The sequence below is a fragment of the Ranitomeya imitator genome, chromosome 2 (assembly GCF_032444005.1).
Source record: "Ranitomeya imitator isolate aRanImi1 chromosome 2, aRanImi1.pri, whole genome shotgun sequence".
NCBI classification, from domain to species: Eukaryota; Metazoa; Chordata; class Amphibia; order Anura; family Dendrobatidae; genus Ranitomeya; species Ranitomeya imitator.
In genome coordinates this window covers 76,925,488-76,943,169 of record NC_091283.1, presented here as the reverse complement: position 1 = coordinate 76,943,169, position 17,682 = coordinate 76,925,488, and the positions used below count along the sequence as shown (strand labels likewise).

General features: G+C 42.1%; 1 protein-coding gene across 1 annotated transcript; it reads right to left on the bottom strand.

Moving 5' to 3' along the window:
- Positions 1 to 1,323: 1,323 nt before the first annotated feature.
- BRS3 (bombesin receptor subtype 3) lies at positions 1,324 to 10,636 on the bottom strand. Its single transcript, XM_069747000.1, has 3 exons — positions 8,951 to 10,636; positions 7,555 to 7,906; positions 1,324 to 2,122 (listed from the first exon to the last, which is right to left on the bottom strand). Exons 1-3 carry the CDS (start codon positions 9,379 to 9,381, stop codon positions 1,715 to 1,717), a joined length of 1,191 nt encoding a protein of 396 aa, XP_069603101.1. The 5' UTR covers positions 9,382 to 10,636; the 3' UTR covers positions 1,324 to 1,714.
- Between the last annotated feature and the right edge of the window lie 7,046 nt (positions 10,637 to 17,682).

The window sequence follows — 17,682 nt, the reverse complement described above, 5'->3', positions numbered from 1 at the left end:
TACCAGTCAATTTTAAGGTAGCTTAAATTGCAAGCTCTTGTCCTGCTGCAAAAGAGAGAGAGAAGGAGGGAGGGGTAAATGCCACCCTCACTAGTGATTTCAGAGATCTTAATATTTTCTATAACATATGCTTGCATTAAAAATGTCTCATCTTTACCTAACTACACTGACAGCTTTTCTATTTTGTTTCCTATTTCCTTTTTGATGACTCTTCATTTGAGAATCCCAGTGCATTTTGGGATACTCAAAAGAAATGTCACCAGAGGGAAAAGGCTGCAGTTACTGCTAGTCCTTGCTCTATCCCTGCGCACTTTGCACTGTGTGATGTGCACAATGACAGCACGCACTCTGTTGTCAGATCAGATCAGCAGTGACGAGCCAGTAACAGAGCAGTGTCAGAATACTCTGCGTGCAGAGACCAGTGGCGTCTCTTGCAGGGGGTATTCTGACAACGTGCTCAGTTGCCGCCTCATCACTGCTGATCTGAGCCGAGAACATAGAGTGCACTGTCATTGTGCATATTGCACAGTGTGCAGGGTCTTGCCAAGCCCTTGAAATGAGCATCACTGAAGTGTGAGTGCAGACTCTGCCCCTGATGACGCTTTGAGCATCCTGGAATGCACTGGAATTCTCAAATAAAGTGTCATCAAAAACAAAGTAGGGAAAAAATAGAATAGCAGTTAGATAGTGTAGTTAAGGACCGGTAGGGAATTTTTAATGCAAGTATATTAGAAAATAGTTTAGATTAATGCACTAAATAGACAGTTGTCTAGAATGAAAATTACTTTGCCTTTGGACTACCCCTTTAATGGGTTGTATATGCTGTTTATTGGTGCTATTGACATTTAAGCAATTCTAAAAAAAAGTTGTGCCTCTTGGAATGCAGCCACGAAATAAAAACTTCATCCTAAGTGTCAAAAATAGGCCTATTTTGAGGGGGATTGAAGATTTTTCAATCTGTATTTATGCTGTACAGTTCTACTAAGGTTCTGTTCCATGTTCATATGCGCCATAAACCCCGATGTATGTCACACAGTGGAATATTTCACCCTTGGGCTCCCATGTAAAAAAAAAAGTATTAATAGCAGAAAACTAGATATTTGAGATAATACTGTATTAGATGTTTTACTTCCTGTGTATAAGCCATAAGAATTTGCATGAATTGGCATTTATTGACTCTATTGGACCCTATGGATACATTGGGCATCTACACCAGGAGCATTCCTAACACATACAACCAACATAATACAAAGATGCTGTGTGGTGATAGACTTCTCTTTTCTGCAAATTTTGACATTGAAAGCATGCAAATTATAAGACAACTTTAAATCGCACATAGTCTTTTATTAGAAACAAATCCGACTGTTCATGGAAACTACAGACACTGTCACATTAGATCCCAATGGTATTCACACACTAAAATTCAAGGAATTAAATATTATTCTCTTCTTTCTTGTGCATAAAGCCATATAACCACAAAACCTCATTTTTACTTTCACAAGATTAGACTTTTGTGATATTTGCCTTTAAAACACTGAATAACTTACAATAGTGTAAAATGTCAGAAAATCCTCCGTCATTTCATCTTTTATTTTCTGGGTGAGGGCTCATTTTGGAAGGCCATCATGTGGCCACATTGAAGGTCTGATGACCTGAACTAACGGCATCATATATCCCTACAATGAATAGTAGTATACCTGTCACACATATCGCCTTAAATACTGTCACTGTCTCTCTTCATTTCATAAGCCCCCAGTAAACCAATGCTGATTTCCGACATTGGGATGTTCCCCTTGATAGCAGTTATTCCGGTGTTAGTGCAGCTATGGGTTGGGCTTGGTTGGGATGGTGGTGGATGTGGCTTACAGCAGTACACCTGTTTTTTAAAATGCTGCCTAAAACTTCTGCTGAGCCAATACAGGGCAAATGGATTAACACAGGAATTGCTAAATGCAAGTATACGGGCGAAAATAGTAGCAGAGAGATGGAGCATGGAGGAATTCACCGCTGAGTGGTAGGTGAAGGATCGATACAGGTAGAGGATATGGTTAGGCAACCAGCAGAAAGCAAAGAGGGCGACCAACACCAGCACCGTTTTGGCAACTCTTTTGCGGGATTCAATCTGCAAAATAAAACAAGAAAGATGATATGGCGATGACTAAGGATTGTACCAGAAACACGTCTGCTTTTTCTTTATGATATTGCATGGATTTTTCTGGATTTTAATATTTTTATAATTAATCTGAATTTTTGGGATTTTTTTTTTACTGGATTATTTGCATTCTCTTCGACCATGCAGTACTACGAGTTTTTTGTGCAAATGATATCCTTATCCTTAAGGTGTGCTGGCTTTCCTCTTATTATCCAAGGATGATGATTTTTAGAATGTAATGGTGATCACGGATGGAGCAGGCAGATGAATGTGACTTCATTTATATGCATCTGCCCAGGGGTCCACTTAAAGGGAACCTGAAAATCTCTATTCTGTTCAGTGTGAGCCATTGAAGGAGTTGTGTCTTCTACCTTCTCCTCTCTGAATCCCGGCTTCCTTCTTATTGTGGTGACAGTGCGCACTTAAAGATTGACGGTTCAGGCCAACAGTATGGCTGACCTGATCACCCAAATAAGGCACTGTGATGCTTCTAGCAAAGTTAGCCATTGTTCTGCAGCATGGGAGAAGACATACAGGGACACTGAAACTATTCAGATCCAGAAATCCAGCCAGCGTTAGAGCAGAACTTGCAAGATGCATAGCAAACAGCTTGAAAGCACGCACTCCTAGTCTCGGAGTCACCTTTGTAACTCTGGTAGCAAACAGTGTGATTGCTTTTATAAGCACTCTACAATTTTACCCATTTTGTAAAATGAGAAAGCCTCTTTTAGTTAAATGATACAAATACTCCTCACACCATTGGGGGCATGTACCTTAGGTGCCTTGATTTAGTTCAATGTAACAGAAGATTAAAGCAAATCTCTGCGCTCATAGCTGCATACTGAACATTTGATGTAGAATATGATTTGATTATTTTCTTGCAAAAATTGCTGCCAAGACTTACGGTGAAAGCCTGGTTGTCCTGCGTCCCCGACATACTCATAGAAACAGCTTGTGAGTCCTGCTTCCTTGACTTACAGAAAAAGCCTGTAAGTCCTGCTTCCCCAACCTGCTCATTGAAAAAACCTGTGAGTCTTACTTCCACCATCTACTCACAGAAAAAGCCTGTGAGTCCTGCTTCCCCAAACTGCTTATTGAAAAAGCCTGTGAGTCTTACTTCCCCCACCTACTCATAGAAAAAGCTTGTGAGTCCTTCCCTGACCGACTCATAGAAAAAGCCTGAATCCTGCTTCACCACCTACTCACAGAATAAGCCTGTGAGTCCTGCTTTCCTTACCTACTCATAAAAAACCTGTGAGTTCTGCTTCCTCGCCTACTCATAAAAAAGTCTGAGTCTTGCTTCCTCTCATACTCATTGGAAAAGCCTATGAATCCTGCTTCTCCACCTACTCATAGAAAAAGCCTGTGAGTCCTGTTTTCCCTACGAACTCATAAAAAATCCTGCTTGACTCCACCTACACATAGAGAAAGCCTGTGAGTTCTGTTTGCCCCACACACAAACGGAGTCCTGCCCCCCACCTACCCATAGAGATAGTCTCTGTGAGCCATGTTTATCCCATCCATCCATAGAGAGAGGCTGTGAGTCCTCCCCCCAACTACTCATAGAGAAAGACCATTAGCCATGCTTCCCACACCCAGTGACAAAGACAGTCTGTGAAACCTACTTCACCCACCCAGTACACAGAGTGAATGACAGTATACGAAAATCACTTGGAGTTGGTGGGGTAAGCAGGATTTTTCTTTTCGTAGACACTGATGTGCTGTAGAGCTTGCTGTCAATCAATGTACTGGAGCGTGTCTGCTCACAGTATAGTGAGTGCTGCGGAGAGCGACTGTAGCCACTCTGTGTACGCCCCCATGACCGAAAGCTAGTGCCTCCTACGAGGAACTAAGTTTGTTTTCTCCCAGTAGCCGTACTTTCAGTAAGGTCACCGGGCAGTATTGCACCACTATCTACCTGTCGATTAACCCTATATCTGCAAGTAAATAGCATTCTCTGAGGTTAAGCTGTTTTTTACAATCATACAATAAGTTTAGCATCTCCCCCTCTGTCCTATGCCGCCGTGTTCTGCATATGATATTTTTATAATCCATACGATCCATATGTAAAAGACGCACACTTTCCACTAGCATATGCTCATATTTTGTTCCAGATCCATATCCATGTGTTACCCAAATACCATATGCCGTTAGGAATTTCAGCATTTTTTAGCAATTTAATTTATTATCAATTAATTGCCAGAAAGAATCGTTGTCATCTATAGACTTACTATTATCATAAAAGAGACACTGGGTACAATATATTAGTCTTGCGGACAAGAGCTGATAATATTTCCTAGCTTCATGTACAGTTAATAAATGTAATTTTAGTGATAAAAAAAATAATTTCCCAATTAAGCAGTCTCCAAAGAAAATTTACAAACTACTCATTAGTCTGTGAGCAGCTGATATTTTTAGCCTCTTAATAATTAATGAGGCTGTTTCTAATTTGAAATAATTGGTTCCAGCTTGGATGTTTCTAGAGTTAGCGAACAATATTTGAAATGTAAATTATTTTTTTTAAAAAATCACAATTTGATGTTCTTGCCCTAGAAATTTTAGTTAATAGTGAATAGTGTATGAATGATTGATTCATTGTGCTCTATGGCTGTGAGCACTAATATCTGGTTAGTGTGGGAGCATTATATCGAATGAAGAATTCATATAAATATTGTTGATATTCTCTTCTCACTTGACCCCCCGATAAAGCAATAATAAGTAAATGAAGGGTTTGGTGAACGGACAAGGCTTATGCTGCTTTACATTTAGTGAGGGGGATGCTTGCCTACAGCTGAAAACTAACAGTGGTCTTACAAATTAGTTGATTGAGGACGGATCAGTTGACAATCTAATCCTTATAGTCATGTCCTCAATTTCACCAACAGCAAAATTCAGGTAAAGGAAAGGTCAGGCATGTTGGATTTCAACATGCTCAATCATTAGGGATATATGGAACCATCAGATGTTTCTAGCAGCAACTTAATTCTCTTTCCTTTTTGAGAACACGTACATGCTGAGCTGCGCATGTGTATGGAGAAAGGGACAAATAGCTGTTGGCCCAGTGAGCATAACTGCTATCTAAAGTGTATAACCAGACTAGAAGGGTGGTCCAAAACATAGATTTATTGTAATCCTAAATGTCTGTTTATTTAATATCATAATCTAATATCTTTTCCGATCTACTTTAATTAAAAATTCCCTATTGTTACCTTATCATAAGGGGGCAGAGACTGGAGTCACCTAACCCTAAAAGGAATCTATCACGGTTCCACCCCTGTGTGTCTGGGATACAGTTATTGACAACTCATCCATCTAATATGGAGCAGGAGTTGATTGGGAGGATCTGGCTGTCTCCAAGTGTTCATTATCCATGGTGATTGCCAGGCTACTTAACTGAGCTGTTTCTCTCAGACCTCTGCCAGACGCACATTCAGCTAGTGTGGTTTGTTTCTTCTGTGCCTTGAGTTCTGACCTTCCGTCTGTTTAACCCCTTCTGCTCTGATCCGCTATCCTTCTGGTTTTCTGACCTCAGAATGTTACATGACTGTGCTTTTGTCTCTTCCTTCTGTTTACGACGTACCTTCCTGGCTTCTGACCTTGGACTCCTTGATGATCCTGACTTATATCTTGGCTGTGAGAAGTGACTAATGTCACAGAATCTTTATCAGTGACATCCATTTCAGGGGCTGGGCTAGTCCCTGCTCTACTGAGCATGCGTCAGTTGACAATTCCAACAGATGCTCAGTAGGACAGTGACGGTGCGCTCCCTCGTCGACTAATGAGAAATGATGAGCTGGCAAGAGAGCGCATTGTCAGTGCAAGTTGTAAGAATATGCAGCGTGCAGGAAAAGCAGAGACCAATGCCGCCCCTGCAAGTGATTCTCCCTGATCACGGCCCTTTGGAGTTTCATAGCATGCTCTGGGGGTTCTCAATCAAAGCGTCATGAAACAGGAAGAAGGTGAAAAAAAGCAGTTATATATTGTAGTGATGGAAGGATAGAAAAGAGATTAGATTATGACATTAACTAGACAGACATTTAGGATTAAAATACACTTGAGTTTCGGACCACCTTTTTAAGGCTATAACCAAAACACAGTCTGAACACTAAAGGGTTTTTCCCAACATTGAAAGTTGTCGACTGGCCACTGAGACCCCCACCACTACCAAGAAAGGGACTCTGAAATGACTATCAAGATGCGCCCCACCCCTTAATTTATTTTGTATAGTACTGCCAAAAAAGCAAAGCGTCAATCCTATGGAGAATATATGGAGCAATGGTGCATACGCCTGGACCCTGATCCTTTCTCTTTGGTCAGACCCTCACCTATAAGGAGGTTATCCCCTATCTTGTGGACAGGGGATAACATTTAATGCTGGGAATAATCCTTTAAACTGGGCCACACTTCCGTCAAATGACAACATGTAATGAACCAGGAGCACTGTCCTTTATAATGGGTTCTACAAAGTGAAATAAATACAGCTGAGCTAAGATTAAGATAACTCAGTAATATAATATATACATCCACATCATCAGTACGATTGTACTGTACGCGTGAACAATGCTTGAAGACCCTTCCCCTCCGCATACAGCAGCTGTTTCCAGGCTCATCACTAGGACTATACATTTCTCTACTAGAGATAGGGCTCCTGATTATCGGGAACGAGCGCTCCTAGGAACGATCATCACCCGATAATTGTACAGTGTAAACAGGCTGCCAAGTAGGTAAAATAATTTATTGGGTTGCCCTAAAGATCATGGTTCTCGCCAGCACATCATGCTGAGTAAATACAACCTGTGCTGCTGAGAACAATGGCGTCTACATGCACCAAACGATCTATCCCTGATTATTCTGTGCACACCTGAAAAGTGGCCTGCCAATCGGTGGTCATTCTCGGCATGTTGTAAATGCACCTTTAGGGTCAATTAGAAGGATGTCTGATTGCAGCATTAGACTACACAGGGCTTGTGTGTGGACTGTTACCATGGGAACGCATAGGTCTGCATGGCGGCTGTAGCACACAACTGTCAAAAAATAAAATGAAGACCATTTGCTAAGTTGCTTTTTTTGTCTTTCATTGGATGCGTTAGAGCTATATAAAAGGATGACTTAAATGGGATGTCACCCAAGGTATGGCCACCATTTCCGTCACCTGACCGCTGCAGCCGATCACAGGCTTCAGCAGTGAGATGACAAAGAACAAGAAGTCACTGCTGTTTATTCTGACGGAGGCCACCATAGTGCCCTGCACCAGGGCAATGGGGGTAATCGCTGGTGATTGTAGCATCATTATTTTATCCCTAGTTTTGCATTTTTAAAATTTTTGGGGTCAGACAATCCATGAAGATAACAAATGCATCTCAATGTTGTGAATGCGTGATTTATGAGTCATAGTAACCCACCTGTTTCCGGGCGTGCGTGTGCTCCTCGGCTGGCATATTGAAGGTGCTTCTGTACAGTGTTTTTGCAATAAGAAAATAATATGCGGAAATGATGGACAGTGGCACAATGTAAAACACTAGGAAACACATGAGAGAATGAGCCTCCTGTAAGATTTTCTCTGACACGGGGTAAGGAGCACAGGCTTTAAAAGAGACGTTTTTATCTGGGGTGCTGAATTCATAGAGATCCGAAAACACGGCTTCAGGAGCTGCCAGCAGCATGGCCACGATCCAGACACAAACTGCTTTTCCACAGGTCTTTAACACTGCATCTGAGGTCTGCAGCTCCAAGGGCTTCACTATAGCTCTGTATCTGCACAATGAAACAACATATGGAATATATTAATGCTTTTTACACCCAGCAAATATTTGTCATACTACGAGTTTTAACAATAAAATGTGAAGGAGACCATTCTTGTGTTTAAACCCCAATGATCCTGTTGGTAGATATTGAAATGTTAGGATGCTTTGTATTGATTTCAATGGGCATGATCAACATAGTGCCAAAAATCATCTACCAGTACTAAAAAGTAGACCCTTGTCTCTTTAGTCGGGAGCCTGCATACACATTGGAGTGTTGGCCAATATCAGCGGGTTCAGCCGACGTTAGTCTGATGCATATAAGGGGCCTTTAGGAAGCATGAGTGACCACCACTGAAGCTTTAAAAATGATAATCCCTTTTAAGCAGAGGATATTTGCTGCTGTTATTGGTAACAACCATGTCCATTTTATCATTAAAGTCAACTAATAATATGTTTATGTCTCCTCATCATGTGTTATGAAGGTCAGGGAGGGTCACTTAAGGGTTAAAATCCAGACATTTATGGACTTCATCTCATGAAGACAACTGAATTGGATAATTCCTTTTAGAGCATGTGGACATCATGAGGAGGGTCTCCCACACGAACCCGACCTGTGGATGAAGAACGTGGTTGACCATTTAATGGCCATCATGTCACTCTACATCTCTCCTTTAGTGGCTGGTGCAGTGTCCAACACCACTTGTCCTTTAAAAGGTTTATTCGCATTTTGGACGTTTATGGCGTATCTTCAAGATATGCCAAAAACATGGGATAGATGTGGGTCCCACCTCTGGGACCTGCACCTTTCTTAAAAAGATGGCAATGTATTCCCACCGGTGTGAGATGGGGCCCATATCTTGGTCATCATCTTCCTATCATGGTAATATTACAAAACATTATTTATATATATTATACTGAAGACTTTAGGATAATAGAAAAATCATCAGCGATAAATCCCAAACCTACCGGACATACACACAGATCTATTCTAAAATCCATGTAACCGGTTATTCAATAGAAAGTGAGAAAATAAAAAGCAGTAATTGTTCCTTACCTGTCAGCACTGAGGACAGTCAGGGTAAATACTGATACTCCTACAGAAGTGAGCTGAATGAAAGATATCACCTTGCAGCCAATCCTCCCAAATAGCCATGTGTCCACCATATAGCGAGAGGCATCCACCGGCACACACGTCAAGAGAAGAAGCAAGTCTCCAAAAGCAAGACTAGTGATAAAAATGTTGGGTACCGTCTGCATTGACTTAATCTTAAAAAATACTTTAATAAGTATTGTGTTCCCTAGGAGACCGATGGAAATGATAAGAGCATATGTTATGGAAATTGTCGCCAGTACTTCCAAGCCAGGGGACACATCATCACTATCTTCTCCATAGAAAATGCCACTTCCATTCCGGGCTCTTAGTAAGGCCGTGCTATTCGTGGCAGATGGCAACGTCTGGTTAGAAGATGTAAAATTTCCAGGCATATTTTCTCCCAATTTGTAAAGAATATTTCTTTATAATTTCCTCCTATGTGATGTGGAATTGATGAGCTGCATAACTCTTGGCACTAGTGCAGACCTGCTATGTGCATGTTCCCCCCGATACAAGAACCATCAGTCTTAGGCTGGTTACAATATCTCCGAGCAGTGTGGGAGGTGCTGGGAATTAGTACTGAATTTTCATACAGGAATCTTGCGAAGTGGGGTCTGCTCATGTTTCCGGAATGGCAGCGTTCTCCGTTGAAGATGTCAGATAATAAGAATATTCACGCTGATATGACTCTTATAGGGGAAGATGTAAATTGGAGCTCCTGGCTTTAAATATCCTTAATAAAAGGGAATGTGCTGTCATATTTATACATTATTAATAGGGTTTTATGCGCTTTTTGAAATATACACTTTCATGCTGCATGAAGTATGATGGTTAATAAAGAGATAAAAGAAACAAAGAGATGACACTTCTGCACAAGTACAGTACTTTTCCCTAAATTCACTCCCTCACTAAGGAATGAAAGTCTATGTCCCTGATTCATCAATGCTGGTGCATTGCAAGCCTGTCTTGATGAACTGTGTGCTGTAGTAAGATGCACCAACTTCATTAATAGGCATGCACTTCTTAATGAATTTAACGCATCACTCGGGTGCCGTGTATCACCACCAGAAATATTCCCCAAGTTAGGGATATGATGGGATATTATTTTTATTTAGCAGCATTGATGACTTGATGGATAAACACTCTATAGGAAGATCGATCTTGTTCAAGCCTAGTTAAGTCCACCCAAGTCTTGATTGTATCAAGCCATTCGGTTGCTAGTCTTCCTCTTCACCTTGTTCCTTCTATTCGTCTGACACTTAATGTCCTTCTCCAGTGATTGCTCTCTTCGTATGATGTGTCTAAAGTAGGCAAGTTGTACCTTGGTGATCCTTGCTTTGAGTGACACGTCTGGCTTGATCTTTTCCAAAATTGATTTGTTTATTCTTCTTGTCATCCATGATATTGATAACATCCTTCTCCAGCACCACATTTTGAAGGCTTTGATTCTTCTTCTGTCTTGTTTCTTTATCGTCCAGGTTTCACATCCATTTTACTAGAGAACAGACCAAACTCTGTATAAGCCGTGTCTTCATTGCCAGCTAAATGTTCCTCAATTTGAAGACCTTGTCCGGTGACTTCATCATTAATTTGCCCATAGCTATTATCCTAGTGACTTCTGGTGTCATCGCTGCATCTTGAGTGATCATTGATCCGAGTAGGTTGAAGTCTTTTACAACTTCCAGTTCGTTGCCATACCTTCTCAAATGTGTCCCAGTCGTTCCTGGAAGTAGTCAATGTCTTCGGTGCTATATAAGTGAGTAAAATAAAAAATAAAATAACAAAAAAATAAAGGAGTACATTTCTGGTGTAATTTATGCCACTTGTGTTGTATCAATTATGGTTAACTTGTCGGGCCCACTTGGCGATGTCCCATCCTACCAGAGCTCTGCTCACTTTCTAATAGTTGGACCTAGCCAGAACAGGTGAAACAATTTTTTTCAGCTGTTTTACACCAGAATGAATCAGGCCCTTTGAGCTGTTATTTAAAATGCGTTTCAGCCATTTCTGTGCCAACTTACTAGCAAAGTTGAAGGGGTTGCCCACTCTAGCCCAAAAAAATATATTGTTTGACTTTACATTTCCCAGTTCCGTGTCGCATATGATTTCTGGGAATCATAAAAGCTTGCTAATCATTTAGTTGGCCTAGTGCAGTAATTACAGGAGCTGTTCTATCTTTCATCTTTTTTTTCAGGAGCGCAGCGCTCTCTTTATCCTCTTGACTTTTTGCTTGATTGATAGTTCAAAAAGTGGAGTCGTCGTGACGGTGACCCGAACGGTCTTCTCTATCTTCGGCACTGGAAGAACACAGTGAAACTGAAGCTGGCGTTAAGTTCTATCAGTGCACTGCAGCTATATGGCCAGCTTTAGGGTAGCACTCATCTATAGAAAACCACTGCATAAGCACTGCGCATGTTTATCCACCACTGCTAGGTAATTAACATTAAAATTATAAGAATCCCTCTGTTTTTGCGAACTGAGGGGATTTTCAATAAAAAGTAAATTGCAAAGTTACATGATTTTGCAGCAACTTAGCAATTTAACCATGAATGAGGCATAAGGATAACTTTTAATCATGCTGTCCAAATTAAAAAAAAATATTTTCAGAGTTTATTTGAATAGGAACTGTTTAAAGGGAATCTTTCAGGCCCCATAATGCTAATAACCTGCAGATTGGGTTAACCTGCAGGTTAGTAGTTTTATGAAAGTGTCCAACCACTGGACTGAATGTGTGGCACCCAGGAGAAAATGAGCTTTATTTCTTCCACCAGCTGCTGGAGTTTAGTCATTTAGGTGGGTTGGTGAGTCTTCATTCACCGCTCACTGTACCACAAGGAGCAGCTGTAAGCAAGTCCCGGCTCTTTGACTGACAGCCAGCTTTGCACCAATGCATTGTAAATAAATGCTATAATTCAAAAGTACAACTCACCCCACTAAAAAAACAAATCCTGATAAAAAGTGAAAGTGCAAAGCAAAAAATTGCTTGGTCCCTAAGAGATTAAATCAGTTTTTTGATTTTTAAATGTGTCCAGTTGCTTCAGCCATCTCCTGGTTCCAGCAGCTCGACATTGATGGTAGCAAAGTACAGCGTTCCCTCCAATTTTACAGTGCTGGGGATGTGCTTGAAGGAGGCTGGCTGTCTTATTTACTTCAATAGCTAAGCCAGCTCCCTTCTCCATCAAGGCTAATGCACAAACAGCGTAGAGGGGTGGATTGGCTAATGAGCTGAGCCCAATCAGGCAGGCCATTGGTTACATACCCACATAGCAGAATTGAGCTCTCTCCTGTGTCATGACCCTCAAGAAATGAAACTGGAGCGACCAATGGCAGATACAATGTAAGCACTTTTTACCATTTACCGTATTTTCCAGCGTATAAGATGACTTTTAACCCCTGAAAATCTTCTCAAAAGTCGGGGGTCGTCTTATATGCCGGTTACGGCATGTGCGGAGCTCTGAAGTCGCCGCATATGGTGCAGGTAGCGGTCCCGGATGGTTCCCAGGGTCTGGAGAAGAGGAGACTCTCCTTCAGGCCCTGGGATCCATATTCGTGTAAAAAAAAAAAGAATGAAAATAAAAAATATGGATATACTTACCTTCCGACCGCCCCCGGAGTTCTCCCGGCTCTCCGCAATGCATGCGGCGGCTTCCGTTCCCAAGGATGCATTGTGCGCCGCGAAGGACCTTTGTGACATCGCGGTCACGTGACATCGCGGAGAGCCGGGAGAACTCCGGGGGCCATTAGAAGGTAAGTATAGCCTTATTTTTATTTTTATTTTTTTTACATGAATATGGATCCCAGGGCCTGAAGGAGAGTCTCCTTTCCTTCAGACCCTGGGAACCATCCGGGACCGCTCCCTGCACACGACGTATAAGACAACACCCGGTGTATAAGATGACCCCTGAAAAGTTGGGGGCATCTTATACGCCCAGTCGTCTTATACGCCGAAAAATACACGGCCCTATCTCCTGATAGATTGTAGCTTGTGAGCAGGAACCTTAGTCTTCCTGGTATCTGTTGAATTATGTGTCACCCTGCAATGTCTGATATTCTCTGTTCAAGTTCCCTCTAAAATTTAAAGTTCTGTGAGTGAAGACCCCACTACAGGCCCTAATGCCACCTTCAAGGTGCTAGCGGTTATTTTGTAGGGCTTTAGCAGTGCTCCTCCTTTTCCTCCTCATTCAAAGAACCACTACTGGGTTGAAGCCCATCCACGCGCTTCATGTGACTTTTCTTTGTGTAATGCCATTTGTTCTGATATCTCCTCCATGTTTTTGGGACTGGGTGCCACAGCAAACCTTCTACTTTTGCGACCTGAATGGACTGCTAGTACCGCCTCAGGCTACCAGAAGTGACCAAAACATTAGCAAAATGCAAAACTAGAGAAGAGTCAGTCAGAAAGCATAAGGAGAGGGTAATTCTCTGTGGATACCTCTTGAAAAACCATTCCCTTATGGGGGTTGTCTTGTTGTTCGTTTCCAGTGCACCTGATGTCTCTTTCATTTCCACCAATACAAATGACAATCGCTTCTTCTTCCTAACTGGACGGTTTGATATGCCAGACTTTTATTTGCCTTGGAATATCATGTGATGCACTAATGATCCCTTATTTTTATTCTTTTTTTTAGCAATGTATATGAATGTGGAACAAATGTGGAATAGAGTGTGATTCCACGATCTTTACACTTGCATTTTACATATCAAATCCCACAATGCACCTTATCCATATCCTAAGGCAAAGCCGTCCACAGCTTTCTTTTAGATTTCACGAAAAAATGTCCACAGTGGTGGAACACAATTGACTAACACTTGGTATAGTTGTAGCTTTTGGATCTTAAATCTTTGGATCATTCACGTCCCCTCGAGCTTCTGCGTGATTGCACTCCGTTTAGATACACCGTTGCTAACATTTATGAATACACTATTCAATTCGACTCATCCTTGCTTTCTCTCTCTCTGTACAATTATATGATGCCAAGAAAGAATAGAAGAATGCGCTTACACATCCTCACCAGACTCACGTAACGTTCAAACACAATTGAAATCACACATCTTCGTTCCAAGTGACAAGAATAACAATGTAACCTGTGGAACACACATAATATGCCGCAATGGAAAGAGGGGGGGCAATAATTGTCTCATAATAGCTACAAATGTCACATTACACATGCATAAAAATCTTGAATAACTAATGGAAACGTAAGATATCACAGGGCTATAAATGGCGCTCTCAAAAGTTGATGCACAAGAACTTTGCGTTACAAATTCCTATGCAAATGCTATTTTTCTCTGATTTTCCTAAATGGTCGATGCAAATTAGTCAGGATAATATTCAAATCATCAACCGTTTGAGTATAAATCATATTTTGTTGGACAAACCTCCCAATGATAACAGTATTTTTTTCAAAACTAAAAAACTCAAAATGCACTGTTCCAAATTATTATGCCCAAAAGAGTTTCCAAACATTTCACAGGTTGTAAAGAGCTGAAAATGGTCACTAGTTGAATTTGTGGGATTGAGAGGTCACATTTACTGAAATCAAAAGCTTTTTCAATCAAAAACATCTTAACAGGCAAAGTTAGATGGTAACATAGTATCCCTTCTTTGAGGTCACTATCACTATTCTTGGATCCATTCAACTTGTTAGTTTTTTTTTATAACTACAGACCAGTCTCCAATCTCCCCTTCATGTCTAAACTCTTGGATCGCCTGATCTACTCCCGCCTTACCCGTTACCTCTCCACTCACTCCCTCCTAGACCTTCACAGTCCGGCTTCTGCCCCCTACATTCAACAGAAACTGCGCTCATCAAAGTGACCAATGACCTTCTGACAGCAAAATGTAACGGTGACCACTCTCTGCTCATTCTTCTTGACCTTTCTGCAGCTTTCGACACTGTTGAACACCATCTCCTACTCTCTAGGCTTCAGTCACTAGGCATTAAGAACACTGCTCTCTCCTGGTTCTCCTCCTACCTTTCTGACTGCTCCTTCAGTGTTCTGTTCTCTGGCTCCACTTCATCTCCTCTTCCTCTCGCTGTCGGGGTATCTCAGGGCTCAGTCCTTGGCCGCCTTCTCTTCTCCTTCTACACAGCCCCAATTGGACAGACCATCAGCAGATTTGGCTTTCAGTACCATCTTTATGCTGATGACACACAGCTATACACGTCATCCCCTGATCTTACCCCTGCTGTACTACAGAACGCCACTGACTGTCCGCAGTCTCCAACATCATGCCCGCCCTCTAGTTGAAACTCAACCTCTCCAAAACTGAACTTCTTCTCCCGCCACCTACCAACCTCTCTAAATCTGACATTTCCCTCTCCATGGGTGGCACCATAATAACACCCCGGCAGCAGGCGCGCTGTCTGAGTGTTATGTTCGACACCAATCTCTCCTTCACATCCCATATACAATCTCTTGCCCGCTCGTGCCACTTACACCTAAAGAACATCTCTAGAATCCGCCCTTTTCTCACCATGGAAACAACAAAAACCCTCACTGTCGCCTTGATCCACTCCCGCCTTGACTACTGCAATGCTCTATTAAATGGCCTCCACGTCAATCGACTTTCCCCTCTCCAGTCTATCCTTAATGCAGCAGCCAGGGTTGTCCAACTAGCTAATCGTTACTCGGACGTGTCCGCCCTCCGCCAGTCATTACACTGGCTGCCTATTCATTACAGGATACAATTCAAAGTACTTGTTATCACCCACAAAGCTCTCCACAGTGCGGCACCCCCTTACATCTCCTCCCTCATTTCTGTCTATCAGCCTAACTGACCACTGCGCTCTGCAAACGACTTTCGACTAACCTCTGCACTAATCCGTACCTCCCACTCCCGACTCCAAGACTTCCCCTGTGCTGCGCCAATCCTCTGGAATGCTCTACCCCAAGATATTAGGACCATCCACAATTTGAATAGTTATAGGCACTCCCTCAAAACACATTTGTTCAGTGCGGCCTATCACATTCCCTAATCAGTCATTTCAGGTTTGTGTGTGTGTGTAGCCCATTCTCTACTTCCTGAAGATGGCTGGACGAACATTGTAAAGACATCATTGTAAATACACACCTGTATTTTCTATCTCCCCCACCTCATTGTAGATTGTAAGCTCTCACGAGCAGGGTCGTCTTACTTTGCTTTAATTATTGTATTGTTAACGTTGTTACTTATGACTGTTGTGTTTGAAACTGTTACACTGTAAAGCACTGCGGAATATGTTGGCGCTACATAAATAAAGATTATCATTATTATTATAATAGTTTCTGTTTTAATTTTTTTGCAGTAAGTCAAAATATCCACCCACAGCTGCAGTTTTGATGTGAGCTGCCTCCGACCCTCATAGATAGTATGCATCAGGATACTACAAAGGTTCTCAATAGGGTTGAGATCAGGGGAAGATAGTAGTCACACCATGTGTTTCTTTCCTTTTATTCCCACAGCAGCCAATAGCTTAGCGGTTTTCATTGCAGCATGAGATGGTGCATTGTCATGCATGAAGATGATTTTGCTACGGATGGCACAGTTGTTCTTTTTCTACCATGGAACAAAATGGTCAGATAGAAACTCTATATACTTTGCCGAGGTCATTTTCACACCTTCAGGGAGCCTACCAGCTCTCTCCCCAAGATTTTGGCCCAAAACATGACTCCACCACCTCTTTGCTGACATTTCAGCCTTGTTGGGACATGGTGGCCTGTTGTGAATTCTGTTTTCGGGCTCCCTCCTGTGGTCATGAATGGTACTTCGGCTGGTTCTCTCCATGGACTTTCTCTGGTGCCTGTGGGTGTTTCTGAGTTTCCTTCCACAGGTGACGAGGCTAATTCGTTAGTGGGCTGCTCTATTTAACTCCACTTGGATCTTTGCCCCATGCCAGCTGTCAATGTTGTAGCATTGGTCTAGTTCGCTCCTGGATCTTTCTGGTTACCTGTTTCCTCCAGCAGAAGCTAAGTTTTGCTTTGCTTTTTTCTTGTTTGCTATTTTTTCTGTCCAGCATGCTTATGTGAATTTTGCCTTGCTTGCTGGAAGCTCTGGGACGCAGAGGGGCGCCTCCGCTCCGTTAGTTGGTACGGAAGGTATTTTTCCCTGCACTCTCTGTGTGGCTTTTTGTAGGGTTTTGTGCTGACTGCAAAGTGACCTTTCCTATCTTCTGTCTGTTTAGTAAGTCGGGCCTCTCTGTGCTAAATCTATTTCATCTCTGTGTTTGTGATTTCATCTTACTCACAGTCAATATATGTGGGGGGCTGCCTTTTCCTTTGGGGAATTTTCTCTGAGGCAAGATAGGCTTATTTTTCCTATCTCTAGGGCTAGCTAGTTTGAGGCTGTGACGAGGCGCCTAGGTCATGATAGGAGCGCTCCACGGCTATTTCTAGTGTGCGTGATAGGATTAGGGATTGCGGTCAGCAGAGGTTCCACTTCCCAGAGCTTGTCCTGTGTTAATGTACTATCAGATCTTTCCTGGTGCTCTAACTACCAGGTCCACTATTTGTCCTAACCACCAGATCATAACTGTGGCCATCCACCAACCATGCACTGCTTTATCCACCTGGACCATCCAGGGTTGCATGGCACTCATCAGTAAAGAAGACTTTTAAAAATTAGTCTTACTGTATGTCTGAGCCAACAGTAACTGTTTCTGCTTGTGGGCACTGTGTAATGGTGGCTGAATATTAGGTTTATGCACAACTGC

Bases quoted from the DNA above. Each gene is read 5' to 3' on its own strand.
- BRS3 (XM_069747000.1), bottom strand. From the start codon at position 9,381: ATGCCTGGAAATTTTACATCTTCTAACCAGACGTTGCCATCTGCCACG. The intron at 7,907-8,950 runs GTAAGGAACAAT...TTCATTGTGCAG, and splicing joins ACTGTCCTCAGTGCTGACAG to ATACAGAGCTATAGTGAAGC. The intron at 2,123-7,554 runs GTGGGTTACTAT...TTTATTTTGCAG, and splicing joins ACACGCACGCCCGGAAACAG to ATTGAATCCCGCAAAAGAGT.